The 17,822-nt window shown below is 44.7% G+C and overlaps 1 protein-coding gene across 5 annotated transcripts in view; it reads left to right on the top strand.

Annotated features, from left to right (window-relative positions):
- Positions 1–17,822, top strand: part of LOC134436927 (probable E3 ubiquitin-protein ligase HECTD4) — a 145,808-nt gene that overhangs the window by 42,244 nt on the left and 85,742 nt on the right. For 4 of the 5 annotated variants that reach the window (XM_063186276.1, XM_063186274.1, XM_063186272.1 and 1 more), the window contains exons 9-16: positions 2,023–2,184; positions 2,812–2,925; positions 3,726–3,866; positions 7,439–7,686; positions 9,781–9,923; positions 12,615–12,685; positions 13,813–13,918; positions 15,156–15,276. In XM_063186276.1, coding sequence (XP_063042346.1) covers positions 2,023–2,184; positions 2,812–2,925; positions 3,726–3,866; positions 7,439–7,686; positions 9,781–9,923; positions 12,615–12,685; positions 13,813–13,918; positions 15,156–15,276 — 1,106 coding nt within the window. Of the gene's footprint in view, positions 1–2,022; positions 2,185–2,811; positions 2,926–3,725; positions 3,867–7,438; positions 7,687–7,787; positions 7,871–9,780; positions 9,924–12,614; positions 12,686–13,812; positions 13,919–15,155; positions 15,277–17,822 lie in introns of those variants that run through there. The other variant, XM_063186275.1, reaches the window with a different exon arrangement.

The raw sequence follows: 17,822 nt of genomic DNA, 5'->3' as shown, positions 1-17,822 counted from the left end.
AGCGTTCAAGTCAATTCAATGTAATTCTCAAAATATAACCTCAATAGGCCTGTTTTAATGACATTATTATTATTTCTTATCCATTTATTATAAATAATATATATTTATTATACATTTATTTTATATCTATTATTTATGTATTTATTGTTTATTGTTATTATTATTAGGCCTACTACTACTACTACTACTACTACTACTACTACTACTACTACTACTACTACTAATAATAATAATAATAGGCTTATACATAGGCCTACTTGTGTTCTGCATCTGCATGGTCATTTTAACATTATCCTACATTTTAAACAGTGGGCTGTGTGAACATTGCAGCATGTATCTGAGGAACAGCTAGCCTATGTCTTGACCTTAAAAATCATCCTTTCAATATGTGGGAAATATTCTGGTTTATTATGAATAACAGTAGGCCTGTGAACGCAGCAATTAACAGAACACTGCGATTATTATCACGTATGCCTAGCTTGCACAACAAGGAGCACCTTTAGGCTAATGGGAGAGTTGGGGGGGTTAACTAATTACAAGGGCTTCAAAATCCGGTAGGATGGTAGACGGAGCATATCGTTCAGTTCAGTGTCCAACCTGGACGCTGTCTTGATTTGAGTTGTGGTGTGAAGAAGCCACTTTCACAAAGATAGTGTGCTGAAATATTTTTTAATAGCCCGTCTCGTGGAAACGTGGAATACTCAGCTGTGACATGGCACCAGAACCGACACAAAGTGAGCTTTCTTTTCAACGCACTGTCTTCAACACTCGACTGACTGGTTGCACGCTTGCCTGGTTAGCACCAGACCTAATCACAAGTGATTAGGTCTGGTGCTAACCAGGCAAGCGTGCAACCAGTCTGTCGAAACGATTGTGTAGAACTAAAGGCAGTATGGGAGTTCCCAGGCTAGTTGCACGCTACTATCGATCTCACATAAACATTCTGATTGTATGAAGACAGATGACATCTAGTCAGAGACGGTTCTGATGGAGTTCAATCGCCTATCAAAATAAAAGTTTTAAATTGTTGCAGGAAAAGTTGGATGTTTTTTTTGTTTTGTTTTTTGGCGAATCAATGAATTACGATTTTTTTTTTTACACCACGGCTCCGCGACCCACCCATGTCCCCTCTGCGACCCAATTTTGGGTCGCGACCCACCAGTTGAGAGAAACTGCTCTACACTACTACCAGAGAGAGTAGAGACTTAAAGAATCTTACTATTACTATACACATCCACACACACTCAGTAAGTCATCTCCTGTGAAGGAGGAGCAGTCCGGTGGACAAGGTTTTACACACACACACACACACACACACACACACACACACACACACACACACACACACACACACACACACACACACACACACACACACACACACACACAACCCCCCTGTCAAGGAGGAGCAGTCAGGCGGAAAAGGTTTTACACACACACACACGCACACGCACACACACACACACACACACTAAATATAGTGCGCCATCATCAACTGGGCGTATGAGTGACAGCCCAGCAGAGTTCAGATCAGGTCACTGTGCTGCAGTGCTGCACATTGATTGAGTGCTCTGCCTGTAGACATGAAATCAAATAATGTTAGCCAGTCTCAGCTGCCATCTAATGTTTATGTGTTATAATAAAACAACAACATATGGATGGAGACGAGGCTGTCCTTATTGCTTTGCAAGTTGCATTAGATTAATGTTAACTTTCCTAAACCATCTTTTATCTCCAATGCAGTGGTGAACACTAATTTTGGTCTGTTGTAGACGATATAATAGATTAGATTAATTTTGCGTTTCCAGTTAGCTGTGGTCTGCTATATTTTATACAATAGATCAGATTAATGTCAAATTTCCTAATCAATTTCTTATGACTTCCATGCAGTGGTGAACACTAGTTGTGGTCTTCTATATTTAAAACAATAGATTAGAATAATGTTAAGTTTCCAATTAGCTTTTCTGCTATATTTAGATTAATGTTAAGTTTCCTATCCCATCTCTTATGTACTCCATGCAGTGGTGAACACCAGCTGTGGTCTGCCGCTGAAGACGCTGCGTAAGACGCCCATGTACGTGTGCGGCACCTACCTGGTGATGGTGGCACCTGCTCCCGGCGTCGCCGGCAGCTCCGCCACACGCTCCCTCTTCGGAGGCACCAGCGGCCTCTCCTCCCTCAAGAGTAAGGACACGTTTACATTCACATTCATTGCATTACATTACATGGGTCAAAGATGGGTTTTTTGGGGGGGTTTTTTGCAGGTTGCGCAACAGCATCTAATGCCCTTAAATTAATTGGTCATTGGTGGTTGATATGCTGCAATGAACATGCTTCTTAGATAGTCCACTAAAAAACAAACAAACAAAAGGATCCATTCAATAGTGGGACTGGCTGTCGTTGCGCCACCCTGACCTGCGCTACTGCTGAAACGTCACTGACCCACACGTTTTTATCCAAAGTGACTTACAATTGTTATTGTCCGTGTATTGGTTACAGTCCCTTGAGCAATGCGGGTTAGTTGCCTTTCTCAAATTGCTCATGGCTGCCTTAACAACGTACGGGGAGAAACCCTGCCTACCAAGTTACCAAGAATTGTACATTAATTTCCTGTCAATCAAGATAGTCAAGACCCACACAGAAACACCTTTCAGGAATTAAGTAATGTCTTTTCTGTTTACTGTGGATAATTGGTACAATCCAACAATGCCTGACTGCTATTGCACGAAATTAAGCATTCGTGATAAATCATTGTTTTGCCTTCCTCCTTCGCTTCAACTGTCTTTTTTTTGTCCATTCCTGTCGGTCTAGTCTTGGCCTCCAGTCTGGTGTTCAACTTGGCGGATGGGCAGTTCCTAAGCCGTGTGGACCTCATCGACGCCCCTGGCAGCTCTCTGGGACGTGGGGCCCAGGTTGGGGGACTGGGTAAGGGGCACGCCCTCACTAAAATGCTGTTTTCTGAACAGTGCTGGTGCCAGTTGCTGCACCAGTTACTTTCGGTACCTTCAAACAACCTGCGTTCACCCCGGATTGTGCACCTGGATGAACCTGTTGACGCCTACATTGTTTATGTTTTTTCGGTTTGCATCACAAACAAAATTTCTGGTTCCTGGACGCTTTGATTGTCAGTGTGAATACGCCAGTAGATTCGAGATCAAATCCGGGAACAGGCACCGGCACGGTTTCTATGTCGTCCTGTAACTGTGCGTGCATACCAACGACCAAAGTTACTGAGTTGCCAAGGTCGTTGAAGAAGTTTCTTCATGAATTTGCTGTATTCACTCGAGCTAAATTAAACATGTTAATGTCATGCCCAATCACATACTGACTCTGGCTTGTCAGCCTGGGAAAAAGAAGATATGAACATTTCCATTGGTTTTGACTAAACTGCGTCATAGCTCATGACCATAACATTAGCTGACCTTTAATCGCTGAAATACGCTCTGGTTGCATATGTCGCTTCACTCCCAGCAAATTTGTGTTGGTTGCTCCCTAGAAAAATAATGAATTCCCTCACTCTGGTTGTGTTTGTCGCTTTTTTTACGCATGGGAGTCATTTTTGTCTTTCTGGCCTTTGTGAATGTTTTCATGTAGCATACTTAGACCGTGTGTGTTCCCCTGTGTGCGTGCGCACGTGCGTGCGCGAGTGCGTCTGTGTGCGTGACAACGGCACTTTAAGTATTAGCAGCGTGAGTTGATCGCACTGAATTAATTGTGTTTTGCAGGGGCCTGCTATGATGCCCTGAACAACCTGATCTGGACGTGCTCCAGCGACTACATGGACCAGTGGTGGAACCCTGGCAACCAGGCCTTCCATCACGTCTGCCAACGCCTGGGGGTCAGCCACCTCATCAGAGAACCCACAGGTGAAAACCCTCCGAAAGAAAAGAAAGAAAGAAAGAAACCCATGACTGCTCACTGCCTTTGGTGTGAGGATGTCAGAGATGGCATTTTTCTGTGTCTGTCTGTGTACAAGCCAGTATGAATTGTGGTACTGTATCTCTTGTAAGCTTAGTCTCAACTTGACACTGACAAGAAATAGATTCTTTTAAGTAATTGTGGAAAACCGGCATCATGACATGGCGTCATGCACTGTGTTACTACATTCAGCAGCCGCTGGTTATTACGTCAGTCTTATTGACAAGGTGATGAATAACAACTCACTTCCTTTGATATGGAGATGAAAGACATAATTTTTACTCGTCTGAGTAGAAGGCATACTTTATTGTGTTTTTTCTTGCTTGGCTATCAGGGATGATGTCTTTGAACTAACTCTGGAAAACTGGCATCATGCACGCTGTAATTACATACATATGCTTTCTATCATTTCAGTGATATTGGCAAGGGGATGAGCAACAACTCCTCAATGCCTTTGGTATGAAGATTTGAGAGACGTTATCATTTTAACTTGCCCGAGTACAAGCCATCATTAGTTGTGGTATCTCATCTCTGTAAGCCTAGTGACAAGTAATAATTTCCTCGAAATAGCTGCGGAAAACCGGCATTGTGACATGACAATCTGCCCACTGTTGTTGCATAGCTGCTAGTTATCATTTCAGTCATATTGGAAAGGTAACAATGAGTAACAACAAATTTATGTGGTTAAGTATGAGGTTTTGAGAGAAGACTATTCATTTTGTCTGCCATTATTCATTTTCAGTCAACATCGTTTTAACTGATAGTTTCGTCAAAATAAATGTGGAAACCCGGCCTCATAAATTCCGTGGAGCCGCACACTGTCATTACATTAGATCCTAATTATCATGGCAGTCGCTAGGTGCTAACACACCGTGTCCTGAAGTGCTGTGCTGTGCTATGTAGTGCCACCCCCTCGCCACAGCCCATCTGCTGTCACCTGCTTACATGGCGGTGGCGGTGGCGGTGGCGCGCTCAAACAGAACCGCACTACAAATGAAAGCTGTTCTGCTCTGTTGTGCTATGTTCTGTTTTGTGTTGTCTTCTGTGCGGTGTGGTTCCCTGCGGCCAGCTAGCCATCCGCCCGATGAAAAGGAGACAGAGAGCGAGCGAGCGAGAGAGAGAGATAGACAGAGAGAAAGATACACGCGCACGCACACACACACACACACACACACACACACACACACACACACACACACCAGTGCTTTACACTAACTTTTTTGCTTACCAGCCATTTTGGCTAGTGGTTTTCCTGACTCACTAGCCATTGGGCCTCTTCACTAGCCATAATTTTCTTAACCATCATAGCAGCTTTAATGAATTATATAGGCCTAATAGGCTGTAATAATGTAATGTAGGATAATATAACATAATATATAATATAATATAATATAATATAATATAATATAATATAATATAATATAATATAATATAATATAATATAATATAATATAATATAATAGCCTATAATATAATAGGGCCTATAATATAATATAATATAGGGCCTAATAACTAGAATTGTTATTAACTGGTCCATGCATGCATGCATGCTATAAGAACAGATGAACTTATCTGAGGAATGGCATAGCCGTGCAGAAACACCAAGCACAGTGTTGTGGAAGGGCACAAATGTAAGCTATATGAGAGCAAAATATTTCCGTCTTTGATCTGAAGGGCACTTTCGATGCGCAAAGTAGATAGTGCAAAGTCATTGCCAAGCTTCGCATGTCCTCGGTCATGGATGTGGAATAACACCTCTTCTGGAATATTTTCTCATAAAAGTAGGCTATCCACTAGAAGGCACACACATATGCGGCCGGTAACAACAGAAGGAGCTACGACTTCCTTTCATTCCGTTTAATATTGAGTTGTTTAAAATATAGGCTAAACGGACGCAAGGCAAGATGGGCACATGCGAAGGGACATGGGACATGATTTGTGCAGTCTGGAAGGCTACTACTGCGCGTTGTTTAAGCCCCGTTTGACAGTCGGGAACAACGGCTCAAGAAACATCGAGGAATATTAAGGTATGATGACATACAGGCAAATCAGAAAATTATTTAAACCGAACATTATTAATGCCGCATGTGTCCTTGTCTTATCACTGCGCTAATTAGTCTCAAGACTTTCACAAGACTGAGGTGTTCTCCTCTCGCCTAGGTCATTTTAATGTCCACTACTACTATGCATTGTAATGACAGATCCCAAAACAGGTCAGTTGAGATGAACTTCGCTACTTTATTTTCACGTGAAGGTTTTCAGTGACATTTCCAAACACGCGCTGATGTGCTGCTGGTAGCTCGCTGCTGCCACTCATATTCGCAAGACTAGCTCTATCAGATTCCTCTCGCGCGTGAGACACGGGTGACACGTGACACAGGTGCTTCATGGGTATTGTAGGCTCGCGAAATCGCATTGCATTGCGCTTGTAGCAAAGACGGTCCGAGGGGAAAAACTACAAAATGCGGTGCCTCATCATTTAGAATAGTAACGGACCCGCCAGAATGGCTAGTGAACCTTCGGTATCTACTAGCCAACACCGACTTTCACCCGCATTTGGCTACCTGGCGTGTGTTAGTGTTAAGCCCTGACACACACACACACACACACACACTCACCACAGAGACACAATTACAGGGCCAGACTACAACACTACATCTAGAGAGCCATACGGAGCGCAGAGACACAATTACAGGCCGGCACTACACTACAGCGGGCACTAATTATGTAATGATGGTCCTCCGCCGCTTAGTGATGAACCCAAATAATAGCTACGAGTGCGAGTGGTAGCTGCGGGTTTGTTTGTTTGTTGTTAGTGGTGGTGGCTGGTGTTAAGTCAGGATGTTTACTTTGCAGGTGCAGTCCACAGGTCTTAACGCTGAGGACCTTTATTTTGGCAAATTGCTTCACACTGTCTTCCAGGTCTTTTGTACAGATGTACAATGTCATTTGGAAGCCTCGCTAGCGCTTGTAGTGGCTCGAAATGAGTCTTAACTAGGCCTCAGCATGTCCACTCATTACTTCAGAGCAACAGAACTGCCACGGCCCCAGCCTAGCCTGCGCGGATCTTGCTTCTAAGATCACAGCATAGAAAGGGGAGTAATGGTGAAAGTGAAAACTGAAAGCCCAACTGGGAGACTCCAACTCCCATTGTCATTGTGACACAGCACTCCACAGCACACAAGTGTTCACTGCACACGACACAATTTTCAACCTGAAAATCACGGAAAGAATGTATATTTATTAACCACACCAATTTATAACTAATGCTAACAATTTATGAAATGGTTTTATTATGGAAGCATATGTTCAAGGCTTTACGCAAGCAGTCCCTTTTCTCCAAGGCGGTACCTCCGCAGCCTCCGAAGGCGTTCCAAGCCCCAATGTTGGAACCGCTATATATGTGCTTGGTGCGACAGGCAGGCTTCCTTGACAATGTCCCCCTAGAAACTGCCCTTTTAACCATATTCTCTCTGTCTCTCTGCCCCTCTCATCTCCCTCTCCCTCTCCCGCTCTTCAGACGAGATGGTGGAGACGGGTCACGTGATCAGCCAGCTGTTGCACCACGTGGGTGCCATGTGCATCCACCAGCTGAACCTGCTGGCGGCGGGCGGAGGCGGCGGGCCCTCGGCCATGCCCCTGGGCGCCCTGCTGGGCAAGCAGCACCCCATGGAGGCACGCCACTTCAGCAGCATCTGCGACATCATGGAAAAAGCCATGGTCAACGGGGACACCTGCATCATACGCTGCATACTTGTCGTCTTTCAGGTGAGGTGGAGAGAGGGGGTGGTGGAGAGGGGTTGGAGATGGGGCTTGGCTGTGGGTCTGCTTATGGGTAGAGATTGTGGTGGAGTGTGTTGATAGTGGGGCAGGTGAGGTGTAGCACCCCATGGAAAAGGCCATGGTCAACGGGGACACCTGCATCATACGCTGCATACTCGTCGTCTTTCAGGTGAGCAGCAGAGAGTGGGGGTGGTGGGAATTGGCTGTGGGTTAAGATGACTATCGCCAGATGAATGGGTTCCACTGTGCTCCACAAACATCCATCTGGAATTACGCCATAGATACAGTATGTAATACATGACATGACATTTATAGGGTCAGGCTGGTGTAGGTAGCACCACTGAGAAGGCCATGGTCAACGGGAACACCTGCATCATACGCTGCATACTTGTGGTCTTTCAGGTGAGCAGGAGAGAGGGGGTGGTGGGGGTGGAGATGGGGATTGGGTGTGGGTTATCCTGACTATCGCCAGATGAATGGGTTCCGCTTTGCTCCACGAAAATCCATCTGGAATTACGCCACAGATCAGGGGTTTTCAAATTCAGTGTGAGCCTCCCCTTGAAGTAGGTGAAGACAACCAAGCCCTCTCCATTTCCCCTCTCACATTCTCATTGCAACTGTCCCATCACCATCAACGTTTTTATTCACATTTTGTTTGCAAACATGTGTGTGAAATTTGTCATTGATCCTCGTCCTGTTAATTATGTTGCTGGAAAATATGCTGACTTCATGCGCCTGACTGGCATACGAGGCACACTGTTTTTTTGGCTTCTAGTAGAAAGAGTGAACCTCTTTCTCTGTTACCCAACATTTCCCTGGTTTTTTTCCTGTTTTGGAAGTTGACGGCTGCATCATGCTCTTAGCTGATTTTGAGTCGCTGGAAGTCACTGAATTCCTCCAACATTTGCAAACTAATTGAATCTTTCACAAGGTTCATTACAAAATTTGTTATACAAATCCTGCAGGTTGTTTATCGAGAGGCATTTCATGCAGCGCGTGGGAGGGAGTGATGGCATTCCTATTTGGTTGTCTTTTCTCCCACCTGCGCTTTGCTTCATCTTCTCCCTCTTTCTCTCTCTCTTTCTCTCCCTCTTTCTCTCTCTCTCTCTCTCTCTCTCTCTCTCTCTCTCTCGCTCTCTCTCTCTCTCTCGCTCTCTCTCTTGCTCTCTACCCCCTCTCACTTGCTCGCTTTCTCATGGCTCTACTGCTCTCATGGCTCTACCGCTGAGCAGGTCAGATTTCTGGCAAAGAAAATTAGAATGAAAAGAGTGAAAATGGGTTAGGCACCCATCAGTTGCTCGCGCCATGTGTTGGCCATGTGTTGCCTGTCACTCCCAAATAACGCCAATTTCCGGACATTTAAGAAATTTAAGATGCATTGATATCACAAATCGGTTCGTAGTTCCTACGTTTTTTAGCTCCTCACTCCTTCCTGCTGACTTCTGTTGTGGTAGTAGAAAGTGGTGCATTTTATTAGGCTACTACTACAAGCACGCAAGCACGAACAGATGTTTACAGAAATTGCACCTTTCGCCGGCTGTTTAGCCTATTCAAAACCACTGTTATAGATCATTTTCACACTTCTTTCCTTTCAGCTTTTTAATCTTTCATACCTGTGACAGCATTTTCTATGTGTACGTGAACACTCCATAGTGTACCAGACCCCTCGGAAGTGAACCGTACAGAGACCTTTGTTGAAGTGGTCTCAGTACGTATCGCTTATCTGTTCTGATAAGTTCCTGTGACTGACGTGTAATCACAGAGAGCTAGAAGACTGTGTGTGAACAAGAGCACTGTGTGTGAAAGAGCAGCTGGTTCTTTAACTCTACACTCACAAATTGAACAAAAGCAGAACTGAGTTATTTTGCTGTCGGTTCACTTTTTGGTCCACTTAAAGAGGACTGAGTTCGGTTCACTTGAAGGGGACTACGGGTGAAAATACCCTTAACTGTCACTTTTATCCCAAAATAGCAGTTGATTTTCATTATACACCCATTGTATTGCTCATTTTACCAATGTCTTCATCTCTGTCTTCAATTCAATTGCTCTCTCTAAATGCGACTTCTCCACATGTTCTAGGTGGTCTTCCGGTTCTTCAACCCCCAGTCGGAGCAGAACCGTGAGAGCGTGCGGCGGGCCGGCCTGTTGCTGTGGCAACTGCTGATGGCTCCCGTCGACCAGATAGGAACTGAGATACAGAGGGAGGTGTGCCTGGCCATCAGGTATATATACAGTCTCACGCACACATACACCCACACACCTGATCATCAGGTTATCACACACACACACACACACACACACACACACACACACACGCACACACGCACACACGCACACACGCACGCCTGGCCATCAGGTTATCACACACACACACACACACACACACACACACACACACACACACACACACACACACACACACACACACACACACACACACACACACACACACACACACACACACACACACGGTCAGCCTGGTCTTCTGGTAAACACACACTGAGTACACAAACATTTCATCATCATTCCAATCCTCCTACCCCATTGTTTATTCAGTTATAAATTGACTGAGCATCAATTACTGTAGTGCCCCAAGCATACGGTACAATGAAACAAATGATCAAACGGTGTAAAAAAGGCCTTTGACAGAAATGCCCTGAGTCAGACAGACAATTTAAGAAACAAAGAAAATCTTAAAGGGACAGTTTGGTCAATTTCAACATGCAGTTGTAATGCTCACACTACCCTGGACTTGTCAGTGCCTGAGATTTTTTTTTCTTCTTCTTCAGCCGTTTCCGAGATCCTGGTCATTGTAATGGGGGCAGCTCTTTGTTTACATTTCAAAAAAACATTTTTATTTATTCCCAAAAACATCCAAAAGGTTATAAAACATCAGCAGACAACTAGCTAACAGCAGTACCTTTTGGGAAAATATTTGGAGTTGGCCTATGTTTCATTTCTTAAAAATGTAAACAAACGCTGCCCCCATTAGAATTGCTCATATCTCGGAAAGGGCTGAGCCGAAAAATGTGGCATCACCAGGTACTGTCAAGTCAAGGGTAGCGTGAGCAATACAACTGCATGTTGAAGTTGACCAAACTGTCCCTTTAAGAACATGAAAATATTCTGCAGACAGACTACTGTATGTGAGAGATGTCTTTGGCTTGTTAAATGCATTGGATGAATACCTCATGAATGTATCACAGCTAAGTGTCTGATCGTCATTTGTATAATGCCAGTTGGGGTGAGTCAACATAAAGACTGGTAATTTTTGGGATATTCAAATGTATTAAATACGGCCTGACCCCGTTTCCCAATGCTGAGATTTTCTCATGTTTGAGTGTAACAGCATGCAGTAGGGGCACTTCTTTGTTTTCAAAGTGAAAGCCCCAAACGGTGGCCCCAAGGGAGCTGTGCACGATAGAACAGTTGAAGGAGGAGGTTCCCTTGTGGCCTTTCTCAAGTTTTAAGGCCACACGGGCCGTTGTTTTGTTAATAAATTGCAGCACGATGGACACGATAGAACAGTACCATGCTCAGGTTCTTCCTCAGTCATGAAGTAGGATGGGTGGAGAGCACTGTTTAATTACTCCCTCACCAATCTGTCAAGTCGAGAATTGAACCGACAACACTTGGGCTGTAAGTCTGAGACCCTAACCTAACTGCCCCAAAGTATCCGATCTTATTCCACAAACTAGTTCAGAGTAGCAACTAGATCAGAGTAGCAAATGTTCTCAGGACTAGCAAATGTTCTATCTCACAGTGTTTCCAGTCCAGCGCTGTAAAGAAAGTGAAGGCAAAGGGGAGTAGCTGTATAACGCAGCCAGCTTTTTAGCCTTGACAGACAGCACTTCTGTTGAGTGGGCTCAGCTGCCTCTGCCCCGTGTATCTCTGAGGCTGTTTTATTTTTAAATAATAATATGTGACTGCTTGTCATTGGCACTGAGCTGCAGTAGTTATCATCTAGTAGCTGTATCGTATCGTCTCCTCATATCCCTGTGGGCTCCATCCCAAACCCCCCACTCACACACACACACACACGCACACTCACACACACACACACACTCATACTCACACACAAACACACACACACACACGCACACGCACACGCACGCACGCGCGCACACGCTCAGTGGGTCACCCCTGCTGTGTGTCTGACTTAGTCTGTGGGCCAGCAGCAACATGGATACAAAATAGCAGGCCCAACTACATAACATCCCATGCTGGGTTTTTCTTATTGCTCAATGAAGAGAAATGATTTTCTTTTTGTGTGTGCGTGCGTGCATCCGTGCGTACGTAGGTACGTCCGTGCGTGCGCCTGCCGCTTGCTGAGTCTTTTTACTCTAGCTTTGCCTTGGTGATGATGACAAATGTGTAAGGGATAACGGACAACGAGGTGACCGGTTCCACAAAGTTAATGGCAAGACGGGGGCTTAGAACTCTTGCTCTTACAACTCTTGCCTCTGCCAAGCAATTCACTTCGTGGGACCGGTCGACCTCGAAGACGGTTATCCTGTTTATCTGCCGGTAGGGTAGGGTATTTTTTTCATCTTTTGCTGTCTGTAAAGTTGTAGGAACAATGCCAACTGCACCAGAATCTAGTGAGCAAGATAAACGCTTAAATGTGTCCGATAGCGTCTAAGTTGGCCGCGTCTAGAATCTTTGTTTGGGATGCCGAGAGTGTAGTTATTTAATTTTCCATAGCTAATGTGCATGATTCCTACAGCGTTATTTTTATTTTCTATTTCTGATAATTACTGCAATTATGTTATATTACTTTGCTTCGATACAGAACCCTGCTGAATGTCTGACATTCTCTCTCTCTCTCTGTCTCTCTCTCTGTCTCTCTCTCTGTCTCTCTCTCTCTCTCTCTCTCTCTCTCTCTCTCTCTCTCTCTCTCTCTCTCCCCTCAGTTCTGGTCTGAATATCCTGTACCCAGGGGAGACGGACTTTAACAACTTGTTGAAGCTGGTGCTGACAGAAGGTAGGATTCAAAATTCCAGGCGTGCTAGCACAAGAGGAGAGGAGAGGAAAAGAGAGGAGGGGATGGCTTTGGGTGTCGAGCAGCAGTGGGTGTAAATCACTGTCTGTGACAGTAAGACATGATACGCCATCAGAGCCTTTTTTTTATGGGATGCTGACTGGGCCCAGGACAAAATAATCTGAAAGCCCCCCACATGTAAATACATTCAATGTAATGGAGTCCTGATTCTGGGCCCCTTGTCTTTTCCTGAGCCTGGGACAACTAACTCCTTTGTACTCCTCCGTCCGCTCCCCTGCATTTGGTGATGACATTGAAATCGACGGAGCTGCGCCGCATCAGATGATTTTACAAGAGGAGAGAGAGCTATGTAAACTACGCTAACTTGAGCTGAAATGTAGCACCAGCCCTGCAAGGTCAAAATATGCTTAATTGCCCCACCAGGGGAGATTCAGTTGGCCTGACTCTGGCACATCTCATAAAAATGTCTCATAAAAACTCATAATATTATAACAGATGACAGAATGGACAGTAACAGTGCCACAATACAGACATGCTGTAACAGGAATACACAGATAGCACAGATAAAATAGACATGTCTCTGATCACCCCTACCAGAAATACAAAAACAACGCAGCTGCAATGTCTCCTCAGTTGTATAATGCAGCACAGTGCAATAAAATAAACACCTCACTATGCTGACCTACAAAGGCAAAGTGCAGGAACTATGCCTTATGTGCAGAAAAATGCCTTATAGTTGCTGCAAATTTTGCAGCAAATAGTGCATCTCACACATTTGGACCATAAGGTTTGTCACTTGATAAAGGAGGTGTTATGAAGACCATCTTCAGTCTAAACTCAATATTGTATGTATGTTGTAATCTTATCCAACAGCGAGGGATAAAGCCAATTTGAAATCAAAAGTTTGAGGGAGGGGAGGTTCAAACATCCTGAGGCCAGACAACGACTGCTTCATTTGGCCTCTCACAGAGTTATTGGGATACAAACAGTACAAAAACCTTAAAATGTTATGAATGAAGTTGGGGTGAATTTTCAGATTTTCAATAGACTATACAGATAATAAAATGTATATGAAATGACACCTTAAAAATGCCTTGTGTATTTTCCAGGTGAGCGGAACAGTGGCCTGTCTCAGCTGCGAGACGTGATCCTCACCAACCTGTCTGACCAGCTGCAGAAGAACCGCTTCGGCAGTGAGGACGATGACCACTACAGGTGAGCTGTCCCCTTTACAACTCACCTGTCTGCCCTGCCACACCACACCTGTTTGCCCCCCAACAGCGCTCCCCTGGCCTGCAAACCCCCAGACCAGATAATGGACCAACCCATAAATCATTTCTACACCCCAGAAAGCTCCTATGCTTAACAACGGTAACACATAGGGGGGTGCCAGAGATTCCAGATGGTCCGTAGAATTTTGCGTTGAGGTTGTGAACGACGCCATCCTTATGAAATTAGGCCAAATCAAATCCTAAATGGAAAAACGTTTAGGACACCATGTAATGTCATGAAGTAAGAAGTAAGAAGAATGTCTTGAGTAAGAGGCAGTGTTATTAATCGCTTACATCAATTGTTAATTTTGGGTTGGGGGTGGCTTGCCCCAGGCACAGGTAAAGGGAGGGGGGCTTTAAGACAAAAAGGTTGAGAAACACTGTCTTAAATCATCACAAAGCCATTAGCTGTCTGATCAATATGGCTGGTCTATACAGTCTTGGCCAGAGCTGTGAGTGGCGCACTGCCAGAGCAATTTGGGCTCTGATGGTTCCACGACTATTTTGGAGAGCACTGAATCATCATTCCAAAACAGAACACCAAACATACTCTCTCTCTTTCTCTTTCTCTTTCTCTTTCTCTTTCTCTCTCTCTCTCTCTCTCTTTCTCTTTCTCTTTCTCTTTCTCTTTCTCTTTCTCTTTCTCTTTCTCTCTCTCTCTCTCTCTCTTTCTCTCGCACACTGCTGCTTTTTTAACACACTATTGCACTAACGTGCACACTGGAATGCACACACTCACAAGTCACAAAAAACACTCACACTCTCTCTTTTTCTCTCTCACATAAACACACACACACACACACTCACACACACACTCACTCACTCACTCACTCACTCACTCACTCACTCACTCACTCACTCACTCGCTCGCTCGCTCGCACGCACGCACGCACGCACGCACGCGCATGCACACATGCGCGCGCACACAGTCTCTTGCACATGTGCTCCGTGCCACTGTCTCATTGGGCAGCCGCAGTGTAATGCTTAGGTAATTGGACTGTAGATCACAGGGTTGAAGGTTCAATCCCCTCCCTTACCAATCCATTGAGCAAGGCACCTAACCCCACAATGCTCTAGGGACTTTAACCAATATCCTGTAATATCTGTTATTCACTTTGTATAGAAGTGTGTGATAAGTGTAATGTAACGCAATGTAATGTGCTCTGTGCTGCCCCCTGCAGGTTAAGTGATGAGCTGCTGCACTACATCCTGAAGACGGTGGTGAGGGAGTCCTGCCTGCTCATCACCAAATGCCAGACGGTCGCCCGCGACGACTTCCACAAGCTCCTGGCCACCGTACCGGTACAATGACAGCCGTCTCCATCCCTTTATCACTGCTGATAATAGGGCCCACACACAGACACAGACACAGACACAGAGACACACCCCACTCCCCTCCTCTATCGTTGCTGATAATGGGGCCCAAGACACACACACACACGCTCACGCTCACGCACACACACACACACACACACACACACACACACACACACACACGCTCACGCTCACGCACACACACACACCTACCCTTGTCGGGGCGAGGGCAAATTCTGTCTGTTAGATCAAAGTAAGTATGCATAGCACTCAAGAATTAACAGAAGCTCCTGTCCACTGTGCCATTCTGTCTGTGACCCACCTCCATGCCCCGGCCTCTCTGTGACCCTTACCCCTCCCTCAAGTTATCACTGCAGATGATAGAATTGCATTTACATGCTTCATTTTGGGTCAAAAGCTTTGGAGTGAGGAGTCTGACCACTTGAAAAATCCTTTTTTCTTTTATTTTTTTATTCCATGTCAGGATTACGTTTCAACCATTGTCTGAAGACTTCTCCCACCAAACCTTCTGTCAGCCTTTGTCCTGCACCTTTTCCAAATGTCATCCTCAACTACCTTTGGGTCAAATCCATATGGTTGATCTCTCTCTTTCTCTCTCTGTCTTTATCTTTCTCTCGCCAGTGGTTATCTGTCATTGTTGTAGACTGTAGGCTATTGAAACTCTTTTTCTTCATTCTGCTCTATAAAGTTGTAGTTTTCCCTTGAAGTTAATGTTTGGGAGGAAATGTAGTCCTTTATTAACAGAGATGTGTGCAAGACCTAAGCTTATTGAGCTCTTCTAGACATCATAACAACTGATGACTCATGGTTTGCACGGTTCATTTAAAACTCACAGTGGTTCATTTTTAAACCCTGTACCAAATATGGCAGGTCCGTCATTACTTTCCGCCGTTAATTATTGACATCATTGGATAAATGACTGCCACTGCTGCACAAAGTGGCAGCTAATATTGACCACTGGTTGAATGTGAATCACAACATTGGAATCAAATTGGTCAGGGAAAAACCTAAATCATGATCCTGTTGGTGTATATTTCTTTTGCATGAGTGTGATCAGTGTGGTTTTTGCCTGACTGTGAAGAAATGACGGAAAGTAGTAGGGGTATTCACATTTAAGTCGGACATCCGGGGGTGGGGTGGGGCGGGGGGTTCCACTTTATTTCAATAGGATAGTGAAGAATGGGACAGGAAATGAATGCAAGAGAGAGACAGGGGACGGTCTGGTCGGGTCGGGAATCGAACCCAGGTCCCTCGGCATAACATTTCAGTACCCTGCCGTTGAGCCACGGCGGGGCCATAGCTTAATAATATTATAAACATTAACCAGGCTTGTACGAAATTCCGAATGGAAAGAATTTCAATTCAAAGTAATGCCATAATACGAACACTAGGTGGTGGTGTTCTATGTACTTTCAATGGGTGATTAAATTCAAAGACATTAAAGGTAATGGCACCACCTAGTGTTCGCAGGGATTAAAGTTCTCCGGCACCATGCCGGATTTCCGGCTTGCAGCGATTGACCGTGGGTTAAAAAAAATAAAAATGCTCGGAGATAAATTGACGGTAAATAAATAAATAAATAAAAAGGCAACCGAAATCCCTCCTGCGTTTGTCAGCCAATGGTATCAAAGGAGTGCACTAAAACTAACATTGTTAACCAATCAGAAGAAGAAGGGGGCAGGTCTTAGGAAAACGTTCTACTTCAGTATCTTGCTCCCCCTCAGCCGTTGGTCTACACGCAGTCGCCGACTCGCCGCTCTCATGCCGCGGTCACAGAGCAGTGTCAACAACTCGCTCTACATGGCAAGGCACCTTGCACCGTTTACTGCTCTATGAGCAGAAATATGTGTAAAGATAACTAAACTGCATGCTATGGATTGATGATGCCGTTGTCGTCAAAAACATAAATTAAAATGGACATTGTGTGTTTGGACATAGCCTACAGAATGTCGATAAGCATACAGTGTTGATGGAGCTTCTCTGCTCAGTGCTAATAATTAGCTGTCAACAACACACAAGGTTCTGTTTTTTCCACAGACGTTCGATCCCTCTGTGTCTTTTCATAATTTCTGAACCAAACTTAGACTAATACAGAGCTGTCACAGCATCTCCCGGAGTGTGGAGCGGGCGAGCAGACCGTTCATCTGTGTCTCATCTCCTAATGTCAACCACTGCCTGTGCATTTATGCTACCGGTAGTTCCATTCAAAATAATGGCTGGATAGCGTGATTCCTGAATCAATCACCAGATTACTTTCTGGGGTTGTTGGAAGAGGTTGTAGGAAGATGTGCTTCAATCTACAACTACTTGTGAGAACACCAACAGTAAGAGAATCATTTGTTATTCGTTAGAATTTAACAAAAAAGCTTAGTTTCACTTCAGCATGTTGCAGATGCCACACTCATGCTGAGTTTTGTTAGCGCGCTAACTACCGAACTTTTATGCTAATGTTTTAGCTAAGAGGAGTCGGGTTACTTATAAACACCACCTACATATTAACCGATATTATCTCC

Source organism: Engraulis encrasicolus, chromosome 21 (genome assembly GCF_034702125.1).
Source record: "Engraulis encrasicolus isolate BLACKSEA-1 chromosome 21, IST_EnEncr_1.0, whole genome shotgun sequence".
NCBI lineage: Eukaryota > Metazoa > Chordata > Actinopteri > Clupeiformes > Engraulidae > Engraulis > Engraulis encrasicolus.
Note: the sequence above shows the minus strand (reverse complement) of the source record. Positions and strands in the feature narration are given on the sequence as shown.